Source organism: Takifugu rubripes, chromosome 15 (assembly GCF_901000725.2).
Source record: "Takifugu rubripes chromosome 15, fTakRub1.2, whole genome shotgun sequence".
Lineage (NCBI taxonomy): Eukaryota > Metazoa > Chordata > Actinopteri > Tetraodontiformes > Tetraodontidae > Takifugu > Takifugu rubripes.
The window spans coordinates 16,421,389-16,433,521 of NC_042299.1; the positions used below are offsets into that span (position 1 = coordinate 16,421,389).

The 12,133-nt window shown below is 49.6% G+C and overlaps 1 protein-coding gene across 13 annotated transcripts in view; it reads left to right on the forward strand.

Moving 5' to 3' along the window:
• Positions 1-12,133, forward strand: part of LOC115252653 (neurobeachin-like) — a 58,462-nt gene that overhangs the window by 22,469 nt on the left and 23,860 nt on the right. For all 13 annotated transcript variants that reach the window (XM_029848436.1, XM_029848447.1, XM_029848448.1 and 10 more), the window contains exons 5-15: positions 215-336; positions 864-990; positions 1,428-1,547; positions 1,986-2,132; positions 5,102-5,299; positions 5,619-5,752; positions 6,723-6,831; positions 6,989-7,141; positions 9,783-9,951; positions 11,648-11,727; positions 11,876-11,938. In XM_029848436.1, the coding sequence (XP_029704296.1) occupies positions 215-336; positions 864-990; positions 1,428-1,547; positions 1,986-2,132; positions 5,102-5,299; positions 5,619-5,752; positions 6,723-6,831; positions 6,989-7,141; positions 9,783-9,951; positions 11,648-11,727; positions 11,876-11,938 (1,422 nt within the window). The remainder of the gene's footprint in view (positions 1-214; positions 337-863; positions 991-1,427; positions 1,548-1,985; positions 2,133-5,101; positions 5,300-5,618; positions 5,753-6,722; positions 6,832-6,988; positions 7,142-9,782; positions 9,952-11,647; positions 11,728-11,875; positions 11,939-12,133) is intronic.

Here is a 12,133-nt window from a genome sequence, read left to right on the forward strand (position 1 = left end):
GAAACCCCGTCACTGGTCTACAGACAAGATTCAGCCACAAAACTGTAGACTCACAGACACGAGGACATTTCCAGTATACTGCAAATAAACTGTTTAACCCTATTTCTGAATTCCCCTCGATAAATTTAAGACGCTCACGGTGGCATCTGGAGTCCGTTCACTCATCCAAAATCTGAGCTGGAGTCAGCAGACTCTAATCAATGTTTTTTTTTAGGCCATTGCACTGCCACCAATAGCCAAATGGCCTTACCAGAACGGATTCACTATCAACACCTGGTTCAGGCAGGATCCACTCAACAACATCAATGTGGACAAAGACAAACCATACCTGTACTGGTGAGTCCCACACCTGTTGACCTGGCTCAGGCTAGAACACTCGTGCAACTGCTGCTTGGTCTGCAAATCAGTAACAGGGAAGAGGGTCCGAAGAGGCTGCTGTGGGGTAAAAACCCTCTTGAAATGGCGCTTTGCGTTACATTAGAAGCTAGTATTTATGTTGATGTGGGGAATTGGAAGGAAATGGACTCGCTCCAAACAAGAGCACGATGCCCAAAGTCTAGAAAGACTTTAGTGAGTCGGGTAATGAGGGGGAAGGTGACGTTAAACATGTGAGGGCACTAACGCACCCCGATGTTGCTGCGGAGGAGGATGTTCTCCTCGTGGTGGATGCACATTTATGGCTGCTCATGGTGCATCCTGCTGTCACTGCTCACCGTTTTGCTATCGTGAGATTTCCTGAAGTGTGTTTTGCGTTGCGTCACATTTAAGTGGCGTCCACTTGGTTTCGTCATTTTTAAATGATGCCAACGTTTTCCAGGACTGTTGACGTGCGCTGACCTTGATTTTTGATGATCCATCTGCAGCTTTCGCACCAGTAAAGGAGTTGGATACTCGGCTCACTTTGTAGGAAATTGTCTCATCGTAACATCCTTGAAGTCAAAGGGAAAAGGCTTCCAGCACTGCGTCAAGTATGATTTTCAACCCCGCAAGGTAAAATGAATAAACATATAGGCAAAAGCAAACGAACTCTGCTCATGTCTGTTCTTCCAATTAATGTTATTGGTTCCTGGGGAGGCATTTAAGAACCCCCCCACCCCTGTCGGCATCTTCATACACACACATACACACTCACACACATACACACTCGCACACATACACACACACACACACTTACACACACCAGCTTTTGCTGACCAGTTGAAATCTTGCTGCCTAACGATGTTCCCAGTGGTTCCATTGGATCAATTTAAAAGTCAAGTGTGCATCTGTGGGTTTGTTAATGTTGGCTTGTGTGTGTGTGTGTGTGAGTGTGTGTCAGGGTTAGGCTAACCCCTGACCTCAGATGCTTCAGTCAACACAACAACACACACATCAGCCTGCTGGTTGGTCTCCTGGTGGCCTGACTAATGTGTGTGTCTGTGTTTCAGTGGTACATGATCAGCATCGTCCACATCTACAACCGCTGGAGGAACTCTGAGATTCGTTGCTATGTCAACGGTCAGCTGGTCTCCTATGGCGACATGGCGTGGCACGTCAACACCAACGATGTAAGGGAGCAGCGGGGGGACGTCTGTCTTTCAAACATGCTTGAGCTGAGGTGTATTTGGCCCAGCTTCTCCTCTCCTTTGGTGCTGTTGGCAGCTCTTTGATGTTTGCCCTCTGCATCTGTGAGCTGGGCCACAGATGCCCTTGGGCCTTTTTCCAGAACCTTCATCAGAATTCCAACTTCAGACTTTTCCTTTTAATAGGGGACAGGTTGCCATGACGCCTCTCTTACACCTTCTACCTGTTCTGGCTCATCATTTTGCTTTTTTTTACATTTTTCTGCTTGTCTTTCATCTCACAATGGTCAGAACAAAAGTTCGACAGGAAAAGTGGTTTTGGTGGCAGCGATTTGTGTCCAACTGTGTTTTGAACTTTGGGGGGAAAAGTGTAAAACGTGTAAACTTGTGGTCACATTTTGCTGGTATTTCTTTCATTGGCAGAGCTACGATAAATGTTTCCTCGGTTCATCGGAGACGGCCGACGCCAACAGAGTGTTTTGTGGTCAGCTGGGAGCCATTTATGTGTTCAGCGAAGCTCTCAACCCTGCTCAGATCTTTGCCATTCACCAACTTGGCCCCGGGTACAAGGTGAGGCTCTAATTACATGCTGTGTACATCAATGTGGCAGTAACGTTGCCTCGGCAACTATAGCAGTTACCCAAAATAGGGTTAGACATATAAAATCAGGGATTTTAGCCTAAAACCAAAGGTTATTCTCAACAAAATGTCTGTGAAGTTTTGGTAGCTTTGCCACGTGCGCCCTGCGGCCAGCAGACACGTCGTAGCCCCCCAGGAAAGATGACTGCAGGTATCTGCTGCTCCTGAACCTCAGCAGGTCACAACGTGCTTTGGTTTCAAAGCTGCTGACATGCAGGTAGAAGTATCTTCTCAAAGGAACGAAATCGCACACGTTTCAACACTTTGACCTTCTGCTCGGTGTCTTGAAAAGGTCAGAACATGTTTTGTTGGAGTCCACCCCCCCAAAGATCTCATGCTCGGTGTTTTGGAGGTTTCATGGTGATGAGTCCTGATGCTGAGGTCTGTTTCACTCCATGATCCGATCGGTCAGATGATTGCACAAAGAGCTTCTCAGCTAGCAGAAAGAAAACAGTAAATAAATAAACATTATGAATAAACAAACATTAAAGCCAAATCTGCCAGCGCTGATACGGCGTAAATGAGGCGTGAGCTGGGCTTAAAACAGGACCCCAGTGGGTCTCAGTGTTCCGGGCCCTGCTGTGTGAAGAAGGCCGTTTCCTCTGCTTCAGCTCTGTTGAGGAGGACGAACAACAGTCACTCAGGAGAACCACGTGTGTGAGCGTCAGGGTGTGTTTTCAGCTGTGTGGAGCCTCTTCCTCTGTCAGTCGTCTCCTTCAGTAACGAGGAGCAAAACGCAGCGAGACCCACTCAGTCCGCTAAACGAGCCTTCAGCACAGCCAACAAGCTCTTTTAAGTTGCTGTGCAGCGCGGCGGCTCACACACAACACCGCTCGCCCCAATAGCACGAAGGAAGCTTTTACATCCGGATTTTGGGGGGGAAATAACAGCTTTATTGTCTTTTTGTGTCCATTTTGGGTCTCTTTCATGTGGACCTGTGTCGTCACCTACATATTTTGGGTTTTGTCTTTTACTCTCGTTTTGTGCAGTTTTGTATTCTCCTTATATTCAAACCTAGATTCTTATGTAGGTTTGAATGTAATTACATCTTATCTTAGAAATACACAGTGAATACAAATGTACACTTTGATCAAGCAATAAATTAGTTTCCACCTCCGAATAAGTTGCTGATTATGGTATTGATTTCTCCTTCAGGTTTTTAAATTCTTTTAGCCTCCTGATCTTTAAGTGAATGTATCTACATTTTAACATAGCTGTTGAATGTTTAACTGTGTGTGTGAGTGTGTGTGTGTGTGTGTGTGTGTGTGTGTGTGTGTGTGTGTGTGTGTGTGTGTGTGTGTGTGTGTGTGTGTGTGTGTATCTGGAAAGGGCACTTTGCATTTTCAGGTCACTGATTTATGCAGCAGCTTTTTTGTGCCACATGATTTAAATAAAAGGAAAGAATGAATATTTTCCAGTCCGCAGATTTGAATCTCTACATGAGATAAGGACATTTTGCCACCAATCGGAATTCTTCAGATGCCAAGATTGCATGTGTGAAATGTTCTGCTGCCTGTTTGAAGGCCCAGGGCCTCTTTTGCACATCAGATGTCAGATAAAAGGTTGAGAACAAGGCCTCAGGCTTCCCTGTGCAGCCGGCAGAGGGAGGGAAGCTGCTGCTTCAAGAGAAGAACAACCCTGCCTGAAGCTGTGCCACTGTCCCCCTGAACCTGAACCTGAAGCTGTGCCACTGTCCCCCTGAGCCTGAAGCTGTGCCACTGTCCCCCTGAACCTGAACCTGAAGCTGTGCCACTGTCCCCCTGAGCCTGAAGCTGTGCCACTGTCCCCCTGAACCTGAACCTGAAGCTGTGCCACTGTCCCCCTGAGCCTGAAGCTGTGGCACTGTCCCCCTGAGCCTGAAGCTGTGGCACTGTCCCCCTGAGCCTGAAGCCTGACGTTCGGGCAGACAGACGTATGGACGGACAGACAGACAGACACATGGACAGACAGACGTATGGACAGACAGACAGACGGACGTACGGACAGACAGACAGATGTATGGACAGACAGACAGACGGACGTACGGACAGACAGACAGACGTATGGACAGACAGACAGACGGACGTACGGACAGACAGACAGATGTATGGACAGACAGACGTACGGACAGACAGACAGATGTATGGACAGACAGACGCATGGACGGACAGACGCATGGACAGACAGATGGACGGACAGACAGATAGATGTATGGACGGACAGACAGACATATGGACAGACAGACGTACGGACAGACAGATGTATGGACAGACAGACGGACGGACAGACAGATGTACGGACAGACAGACAGACATATGGACAGACGGACGGACGGACAGACAGACAGACAGACGTACGGACGGACAGACAGACAGACAGACAGACAGACGTACGGACAGACAGACAGATGTACGGACAGACAGACGTACGGACAGACAGACAGATGTACGGACAGACAGACGTACGGACAGACAGACAGATGTACGGACAGACAGACGTACGGACAGACAGACAGATGTACGGACAGACAGATGTACGGACTTGCTTAAACGAAAATGCACAATTTCTGTTCCATTGAACTTAGCAAAGAAAACCTGTGACTTTCTGTTGTGAACTGTGGCGTTGATGTGTGTGTGTGACCTCAACGTGCCGTGGCAGCACTGCGCAGTGTGTGTTGGTTCCATGTGTGTGAGGGACGGTGTGTTTGGAGTGTTGGCTGCCTCTCTCCCACACATCCTCCCCCCTCATCTCTTATTCCTGGCTAATTGAATTATCTCCTGGGCTAGCACAGTGTTCATTAAGCTAATGCGGGGTGATGCTCATCTCCAGTGTTGAGCTGGACACATGTTCATGCACCTGTCCTGCAGCTTTAGGGATTTCTGGATTCATGTGGCCTTTTGCTTTTGTCGTTTTCTCTCCAGAGCACTTTTAAGTTTAAATCTGAGAGTGACATCCACCTGGCGGAGCACCATAAGCAGGTGCTGTATGATGGGAAGCTGGCCAGCTCCATCTCCTTCACCTACAACGCCAAGGCGACGGACGCCCAGCTGTGCCTGGAGTCGTCGCCCAGAGAAAACCCCTCCATCTTTGTGCACTCGCCACACGCCCTCATGTTGCAGGTCAGAGTCCTCAGCCGGCCGCCATCATTCACTGATCACGGATTCACTGATCACGGATTCACTGATCACGGATTCACTGATTCATTGATCACAGATCAGGTGACTCATGTATGAATGAGCGCGCTGAAACCCGACTGATTAGCAACCTCAATTATCAACATTGTCAACTCTGCCGTGAGAGCTGATGCTTAAAGTCAACTAAGATTCTTGGTTCTTGAACCTGTTGTGACTTTGAAGTAAACGGTTTTCATTTTTTACTGACAGTGGAAAAAGTCCAGCATAAAAAGAGTTTTGTGTGTTCCGCTGTTGTGTTGCCCAGGACGTGAAGGCCATCGTCACCCACTCCATCCACAGCGCCATCCACTCCATAGGAGGCATCCAGGTCTTGTTCCCTCTCTTCGCCCAGCTGGACTACAAGCAGCTGAACGACAGCAGCGTGGACACCACAGTCTGGTGAGTGTCCATGTTCAGGTGGACACCAGTCTGGTGAGTGTCCATGTTCAGGTGGACACCACAGTATCGTGAGTGTCCATGTTCAGGTGGACACCACAGTATCGTGAGTGTCCATGTTCAGGTGGACACCAGTCTGGTGAGTGTCCATGTTCAGGTGGACACCACAGTCTGGTGAGTGTCCATGTTCAGGTGGACACCAGTCTGGTGAGTGTCCATGTTCAGGTGGACACCACAGTCTGGTGAGTGTCCATGTTCAGGTGGACACCACAGTCTGGTGAGTGTCCATGTTCAGGTGGACACCAGTCTGGTGAGTGTCCATGTTCAGGTGGACACCAGTCTGGTGAGTGTCCATGTTCAGGTGGACACCAGTCTGGTGAGTGTCCATGTTCAGGTGGACACCACAGTCTGGTGAGTGTCCATGTTCAGGTGGACACCACAGTATCGTGAGTGTCCATGTTCAGGTGGACACCACAGTCTGGTGAGTGTCCATGTTCAGGTGGACACCACAGTCTCGTGAGTGTCCATGTTCAGGTGGACACCACAGTATCGTGAGTGTCCATGTTCAGGTGGACACCAGTCTGGTGAGTGTCCATGTTCAGGTGGACACCACAGTCTGGTGAGTGTCCATGTTCAGGTGGACACAGTCTGGTGAGTGTCCATGTTCAGGTGGACACCACAGTCTGGTGAGTGTCCATGTTCAGGTGGACACCACAGTCTGGTGAGTGTCCATGTTCAGGTGGACACAGTCTGGTGAATGTCCATGTTCAGGTGGACACCACAGTCTGGTGAGTGTCCATGTTCAGGTGGACACCACAGTCTGGTGAGTGTCCATGTTCAGGTGGACACCACAGTATCGTGAGTGTCCATGTTCAGGTGGACACCACAGTATCGTGAGTGTCCATGTTCAGGTGGACACAGTCTGGTGAGTGTCCATGTCCATGTCCTGTGTAACGCAGTGTTCTGTCTGCAGCGCCACCCTGCTGGCGTTCCTGGTGGAGCTGTTGAAGAGCTCAGTGGCCATGCAGGAGCAAATGCTGGGAGGAAAGGGCTTCCTGGTGATTGGGTACCTGCTGGAGAAGGTGAGTGAAAGGCCCTCAACCCTGACACTGAGTTTCTGATGGCGTGTGTGTGTCCACGAGTGTGTCCGTGACCTCCTCTCCTGTACTCACAAGCATTCTGCCGGTGTGTGTGTGATATCCAGGCGGTGTGTGAGCACCTCTTTCTGTGTGTTTTCAGTCATCAAGGGTCCACATCACCAGGGCGGTACTTGAGCAGTTCTTGTCCTTTGCCAAGTATCTGGACGGTTTACCTCACGGAGCGCCACTCCTCAAACAGCTCTGCGACCATGTCCTCTTTAATCCGGCCATCTGGATACACACTCCTGCCAAGGTGTGTCCCTCTGTTCTCACTCTGTCTTGGTTGACCTTGCTACCAAAAGATGAACAAAGTCGATCTCAGTCAAAGGATTAAGGGAAAGAAACAGCATAAGGAGGGATGACAGACATAAAGATGGTTCTCTTCACGCTCCTGAGAGCCACTGCATCCGTGAGGGAGTGTGCACGCTGCCTTCTGTCACAGCGCACGTGCACCACGCACTATCTGAGAGGCAGGACAAGGGATAGTTGGGGAAGAGATGCTGTCTCCAACAAATGCAAAGGAAGCTGGAAATGTTCTCTGGCACTCAGTCAGACTTTCCTCACTCAGCGTGCACACTCAGCGTGCACACTCAGCGTGCACACTCAGCGTGCACACTCAGCGTGCACACGCACTATGGTTAAATAGCGTTTAGGTGACGGCCATCCGTCGGTGTGGCTGCTAGCATGACTGCAGCCCATCGGACAGCTCCGTGGCCGTTAGCCTTCATGCTAATGCAGCTGAAGAGCTGCGCGCCTCAGACAGCAGCGCTGAAGATGAACACGGTGAAAGAAACAAAGGAAGAAAGTGACAATTGGATCAAGGCCTCTTTCTCGTCTGTGTCTAAATTAGATGTGATGATCCTGGCGCTCGCACAGGCCCAGTCAGCTCCCTTTAGTTTCAGAACATTCTGACTCTCGGCCTTCTCCCCTCTGACCGTGAGATATGATTGGCTGGTGGTTATGAACCCTCCAAGGCACGCTGGCGTTAGGGTGGAAGAACCACAACTGAGCTGCTGCTGCTGCTGCTAATGAAGCTGCTGCTGCTGCTGCTGCTAATGAAGCTGCTGCTGCTGCTGCTAATGAAGCTGCTGCTGATGAAGCTGCTGCTGCTGCTAATGAAGCTGCTGCTGCTGCTGCTAATGAAGCTGCTGCTGATGAAGCTGCTGCTGCTGCTAATGAAGCTGCTGCTGCTGCTGCTGCTAATGAAGCTGCTGCTGCTGCTGCTAATGAAGCTGCTGCTGCTAATGAAGCTGCTGCTGCTGCTAATGAAGCTGCTGCTGCTGCTAATGAAGCTGCTGCTGCTAATGAAGCTGCTGCTGCTGCTGCTAATGAAGCTGCTGCTGCTGCTAATGAAGCTGCTGCTAATGAAGCTGCTGCTGCTGCTGCTAATGCTGCTGCTGCTAATGAAGCTGCTGCTGCTGCTGCTAATGAAGCTGCTGCTGCTGCTAATGAAGCTGCTGCTGCTGCTGCTAATGAAGCTGCTGCTGCTGCTGCTAATGAAGCTGCTGCTGATGAAGCTGCTGCTGCTGCTAATGAAGCTGCTGCTGCTAATGAAGCTGCTGCTGCTGCTAATGAAGCTGCTGCTGCTGCTAATGAAGCTGCTGCTGCTAATGAAGCTGCTGCTGCTGCTGCTAATGAAGCTGCTGCTGCTGCTAATGAAGCTGCTGCTAATGAAGCTGCTGCTGCTGCTGCTAATGAAGCTGCTGCTGCTGCTAATGAAGCTGCTGCTGCTGCTGCTAATGAAGCTGCTGCTGCTGCTAATGAAGCTGCTGCTGCTGCTGCTAATGAAGCTGCTGCTGCTGCTGCTAATGAAGCTGCTGCTGCTGCTAATGAAGCTGCTGCTGCTAATGAAGCTGCTGCTGCTGCTAATGAAGCTGCTGCTGCTGCTGCTAATGAAGCTGCTGCTCTGCTGCTGCTGTTGCTGCTGCTGCTGCTAATAAAGCTGCTGCTGCTCATAAAGCTGCTGTTGCTGCTGCTGCTGCTAATAAAGCTGCTGCTGCTAATAAAGCTGCTGCTGCTAATAAAGCTGCTGCTGCTAATAAAGCTGCTGCTGCTAATAAAGCTGCTGCTGCTAATAAAGCTGCTGCTGCTAATAAAGCTGCTGCTCTTTTGCTGCTTAGTAAAATCAGAATAAAGAAACCTGGCCTTTGCAATTGTTGGAAATGGTGCATCAATCTGAATGCAAATTGTGTTTTTCACCTTTGATTGAGTGGCTGGTGTCTGCAAACCTTATGTGGTCCTTGAAGAGTAACTCTGACCCTCTAATAGTCATTATTTTCCACTTCCCAGAATAATATTACCACATAATAGGGTAATTGTTGGCAGGAATAGCCCCAGCCTTAATAAAAAGCACATCTGGAATGTGTCCCTTGCTTCATGTTAAAGATAAGGACCATGTTGTCTTTACAGTCCACGATTGTTGAGACGCATTTGTTACAAGGTTGTGCTGCAGCTGCATGGAAATGTAGGATTTACGGCTGCAGAATGCACGTGTGCTGTATATGTATCTAAAGATTAACACTTAACATCGGTTTGGAATGCTGTGCACCCACTTCAGTCCATTTTCTTCCCCAGTTGATCTGTTCTCTGGTGTGTTCAGGCCAATTGTTCTCCAGGGATTTCATTCTGTTAAACATAGCGAGCAATTTAAGGCAGATCTTTAGCATAACTCTAATGAGCGCAGTGATGTGCAGCGTCAGGTGCACAGAGACCTATTGATATTAATAAAGGAAGCAGGAAGGGCGGCACAAGTGGGGAGAGAAGGAAATGAGCGTTTCAGCGCATCCTTCTGAAATGTCAACGCTGCTGCTGCGTGGCTTCAGAGATCAGAGCCGTGCACAGCGCACCCTCCACCTGCACATGTGTGATCTGTCTGCATGAACGTGTGAATGCAGGTGCAGCTGTCCCTCTACACCTACCTGTCCTCGGAGTTCATCGGCACCGCCACCATCTACAGCACCATCCGCCGCGTGGGCACCGTCCTGCAGCTGATGCACACTCTCAAATACTACTACTGGGCCGTCAACCCGCTGGAGAGCAGTGGCATCAACCCCAAAGGTCTCGGTAGGTTCCCCAACACACTCGTTGGGGGGGAACCCACGCGTGCACGTGTGTATAGCAGCCATTTTACATCTATTACAGTTTGTATCTGTTCTAAAACTCTTCATCTATTACACTGAACGTTCTGTTACTACTTAAAGGACAAGCGCCAAGCGTCTGGAGACGCTCCTGGTCATTTTAGAGTCAATGAAGCTTCAGTTTCCTGAAGTTTAATGGAATATTTCATTCAGTCAGCAGACGGGAGCTGCTGCACAGCTTTAGGAAGCTTAAGGGGAATATTGGGTGTCATATCTGACCATAAAAGAAGAAACTTGACTTAACTGAGTTGGATTTCATTGTTGACTTCAATAAACATGATGAGAAATTGTTACAGTGTCCTAATTAAAAGTTACCTAATTGGTGCCCATTGAGAAGGTGATGGGAGCCGGCTCGACCCTCTGCCCCCCCCGAAATCCCAACGCTCAACATAAACAAGGCCTCCAGACAATAAGCCTTGATTCAACTGAGTGATTTTACATTTTTTCTTTTTCTTTTTGCCTTTGTTTGGGTCAGCAGAGGCCGTCTCAGCCTCTCCTGCATCTCTCGTTGCCACGGCAACGCGTACGCTTGGTTGGCAGATGCGGAGGGTTAGTAGTGCCTTTTTGCCTGGAGGAAGAGCCTCAGATGCATGGAACACGTGCACTGACACGTGCACTGTCGTGGGTCACAGCTCAGAACTCCTGACGGTGCCGACGTGATTATGAGTGATTGAACTCATTAATAACAGGAATCCAATAGAAGCTTCCTTTTGAAGGTGGTTCCGCTGACATTTGATCCATTTTAGCCAAGATTTGAATGTTTTTTAGATAAAATAGGCCTGTTGTGTATTTTCAGAGGGAAATCTATCTAGATTATTTTATAAAAGAAGATCAGTATTTATAGAATAGTCACATGTGTTTACGTTGACAGTGGCAGGATGGTTGAGAGGAGCTGGAAGCACTTCAGAAGGTTCAGCACAGATTCAGGTTAAACACAGTCGTCTGGAGCCATGATGGAGAAGGCCCCCCCTCTCTCAGCCCCCCTCTCAGTTCCCCCTCAGTCCCCCCTCACATCCCCCCCCCTCTCAGCCCCCCCTCTCAGTCCCCCCTCACACCCCCCCCCCTCTCTCAGCCCCCCCTCTCTCAGCCCCCCTCTCAGTTCCCCCTCAGTCCCCCCTCACATCCCCCCCCTCTCAGCCCCCCTCTCAGTCCCCCCTCACACCCCCCCCCCTCTCTCAGCCCCCCTCACCACCCCCCAGCACCCCCCCTCTCAGCCCTACCCCCCAGCACCCCCCCTCTTGTGTGTATTCCGACTGTCTGCCAACGACGAGACGCACAAGCTGACCTGGTGTTGCCGAAAACACTGAAAACTGTTCCATCGTTTTGCTTTGATCCCAACGCATTCATCTTCATGACTCTCTGGCTCGATATTCCATTAGTCAGTTATTTGGCGTGGTTACGGCCCATTCATCACAGAACTGGCGAGCACATGAAACACCTTCAGAAATTAAAACAGCACCATTACAGGAGGAAAAACGCATCGCCAACATCTGGGATGTCCTTTTTAGCTTTAAACAAGATGCTCTGCCAGCATGGCAGATGTAAACGGGCATCTGAAGATCTTTGATCTTTGTCATGTTCATATAATATATTCATTCTGTTCCTGTTGTGGATTTGCTCAGACGGTCCACGGCCATCACAGAAGGAGATCATCTCGCTCAGAGCCTTCATGCTGCTCTTCCTCAAACAGCTCATTCTCAAGGTAGGGCAACGGAAAAGCTTCTTTATCATCACACAACCTGCAAGAAATCACGTCTTCCAGATTGTTTTACTCCCTTTTGCGGCGCTGCAGGCCTCATCTAAAATCAGAGTGTAAATGTGGCCTTGTGTGATTTCTGATTTCTCCACAGGACCGAGGCGTCAAAGAGGATGAACTGCAGAGCATCCTCAACTACCTTCTGACCATGCACGAGGTGAGGCTCTGTCTCAGGTGCTCGGTGGGCCAGCGTTCTGGCCCGTTCAAATGAACGAGGGTGCGAGGCAGCTTCAGCACGGTGACAGTGTGAAATATGGCGTGAGCAGAATGTCCTCTTCCTCAACGGTTCTGAGCGTACTTGTTCTGAAGGCCCAACTGCCTCTGCGCCGCCCTTACGCAGCCCTGCAATGTT